This window comes from Octopus bimaculoides, chromosome 16 (genome assembly GCF_046866305.1).
Source record: "Octopus bimaculoides isolate indiv1 chromosome 16, ASM4686630v1, whole genome shotgun sequence".
In the NCBI taxonomy this organism is placed as follows: domain Eukaryota; kingdom Metazoa; phylum Mollusca; class Cephalopoda; order Octopoda; family Octopodidae; genus Octopus; species Octopus bimaculoides.
This window is the reverse complement of record NC_142943.1, coordinates 27,893,944-27,896,899: the sequence shown is the minus strand read 5'-3', so window position 1 is coordinate 27,896,899 and position 2,956 is coordinate 27,893,944. Positions and strand designations below refer to the sequence as shown.

Here is a 2,956-nt window from a genome sequence, read left to right as displayed (position 1 = left end):
GCTTTTAAGAGACCAGAGCTGAAACTCAAATATTAACCTAAAATTTTCGGTGCTTTCTTACGTTGGAATAGACGAAAATTGATTCTTGTAAACTGTTTACCATATTCTTCAGAAAAGTTTTCGATGTTACTTTCACCATTATTTTTTAGCTTGAATAACAAATCGTCTCACTTTTTAAGAGAAATCAATCAAATGCACTTATTTTATCTCATATATTATTTAGATGATGGGTAACAAGCGTTAAGATTCTGTTTAACTGCTTCTGGTATATAATTAAGACTCGTTATGTTTTACGATCAAATGCTGTTCAGGTTTTCTTTATGATTCATTCTTTGAAGATCGATAAAATAATACCCGAGTGCTTCATTAGTACTCGGGTAAATTTAATAAATATCCCAATGTGTGAATGGATTTCTAAGAGAAGACTAATTTAAAACGAAAAACGTTAGCAATAAATATAAATTAACAAACAAAATATCTGAATTAAATTGATTTTATTAGTAAAGAAATACACATTTTATCTGATATCATTATTATTAGCAAACGTGATCCTTTGAAGGATCACATTTCATTGAGAAGTAAATAATTTTCAGGTGAATTCCATTAAAGTTCAGATCAGTTTCTTTAGTAGGCACTTAGTGTTAGTATATGAAAAGGCGGTACATGTAGAAGATATCATACATAACCGTGAACAATCCAGAACCGAGTGAGCATCCATTTGGGCATCGGTTACAAGGTTGTGATATGGATTTTGTTTGAAGGAAAAAGTTGAATAAGCTGTCTGGCCATTAATTTCTTTTTCTGCAATAGAAGTAAAAGTAATAGAAAGAGGAAACACAAGAAATATAAGAACATAAATGAAATTATTGCTCTTCATTGACAAGGTACAAGGGAAACGAATAGATGTGGTCTATTGATTCGGTCTGTTGATAATGTTCCGTTTGCAATCTTTAGGTTAGTGTGAGCCGGGAGTGAGTTCCTGAGTGTTGCATAATCTAGAAAGGCAAGATTGGGAATAATAATTGATGTGGGATCTGGTTGGTGAAATAGTATGTATGACAGGAGAGGGAGAAGGGGTATGTAGCTGATGATCTCGGAGGTAGAGAGATTCTCGTATTACCAGCGAGACGTATTTGGGCATTTCTGAGCAATTTAGTAATGAAGCGTGCCCAGATTTTTAATGACAACCAGGATTAATATTAATCCATCTGCCAAATTTTAAATGAATTTTTAGATCATTTGCAAGGCTATTAATTATTAATTCACTGCTAACCATTTTTTTAATAAGAATTAAGACCAAATAGAAATAATAATGTGATGAGAAAGAAAGAGATATTTATTAATTTCTTCATTTTTTTGCGGCAAGAACTAGATCAATGAATTAAAGATGAGGAACAAAAAATAGAAACAAAGAATACAATAAATAAACAATTAAAAAACGGTCTTACTGTCAACGAAATAATAAGAGTCGAAAATTCTTATACCACATCCTACAGAGTTAATCTTCTCAAATGTAAGGGACTGTTTGAAATCATTCCAAAGTTCTGAAATGGAATAAAAATAAAATAGTTTCCTATTTCTCGTGTAGATGTGATATCTTTCATGATTTCTTTAATATTAATCAAGAAATCCTAATCTCTTTAATACAATCGACTTTCCTATTTATATAAGATGATTTTATATAAGAAATCATTTCTTCTTTAATATACGTTGAGTTTTATTTACTATTAGTTATTTCTAGTATCGGTACAAGGCCTCAGTTATGAAGGGAGGGGACAGACTTTTAGAAAGCTTCTTGGATGTTACTGGTAGCTTTGGAATCGCAATCAAATCTTTGTTTATGTGTAATTAGATCACATTGGATTAGGAAAGCCAATATTTTGTGCAGAACACTTCCGTTGGTTTGGGTACATCTCAAGCAGCCCCAACTCATAGTGTTTCTATGTAACCTGTAGAGGCTATATCGAGCCGGCAATGTCTACTGGTAGCATAGCCAGGCCAATGATTTCTGAAAATTATCGATTAGCTCCGGTCCCCAAATGGAAGAGATCAGCTACTTAACGTTTGTCGATGCCCAGAGCCTCCCCAACGACACCGTCGCTCTTTCCTACAACAAACCATCTGTAGAACATCAAACAGGAACTTCTGTATTGGTTGAGAGGGTTGAGAGCTTCTGTCTACAATCTAGATGTGTCAGCAGTGGAAAAATGAGTCTGATAAACGGAGACCACACTTGTTGAGCACCAAGGAAACCCTGGAGATGTCGCAGCTTCAGTGTATAGCCAGCTCTCCACTCAGTGGGTACTGACAACCAATAAAGCGCTTGAACGGTACAAGGTGTTCCTTTCAAAGAAAGCAGACTTCAATCTGTTACAGCGAGAAACGGTATATTGCACGATGTTCACGCGATAATATGATGGAAATGTTGTAAGCATTCGGCACCTCTGCTCCACCTTTCAGGGATAACTTCCTCTGGGCTGATTCCTGAGTAAGACTGGTCACCCTGCTCGACCCAGTTCTTCTCTACTTGGAGACCTGGGCCAAACTAGGCCTCAAGCAATTTATTCAGTGTACAATGACGCTGCTGGACTGATCGACGTGCATCTCTAGGTACAGAGCTGTAGAACGATTTTTGTTGCTGTCATTGCCTCGTAGTCCCTTAAAGCAATGCCGATTACCTCGATGCGCCTGATGTCAGACACGACGACAGTGCGTTTAATAGAATTATGGTCCGAAAATAATCACGAGATTCCTGTTGTTCAGGTCACTTCTCAGCGATGCTACCACTGCTCAACTCACAGCATTCTTCTGTTGTGCTACCAGTCCTGGTAAATATCTGCCAAGAGGTCTCCAAACAAGTGTGGCATCCAAAAATAAAGTTCATAGGGTAGAACATCGAAAACAAAAGATTTTACTTCCAATATTCATTCACTCAACTTTCAACTCCCTTTTTTTG

The 2,956-nt window shown here is 36.3% G+C and overlaps 1 protein-coding gene across 1 annotated transcript in view; it reads right to left on the bottom strand.

Annotated features, from left to right (window-relative positions):
• Positions 1-578: 578 nt before the first annotated feature.
• The window catches only part of LOC149132321 (uncharacterized), a 19,508-nt gene continuing 17,130 nt past the window's right edge, over positions 579-2,956 (bottom strand). Inside the window, exons 5-6 of the mRNA XM_089364273.1 lie at positions 1,449-1,544; positions 579-801 (exon numbers count right to left, since the gene is read on the bottom strand). Of these exons, the coding sequence (XP_089220399.1) occupies positions 611-801; positions 1,449-1,544 (287 nt within the window). The 3' untranslated portion in view covers positions 579-610. The remainder of the gene's footprint in view (positions 802-1,448; positions 1,545-2,956) is intronic.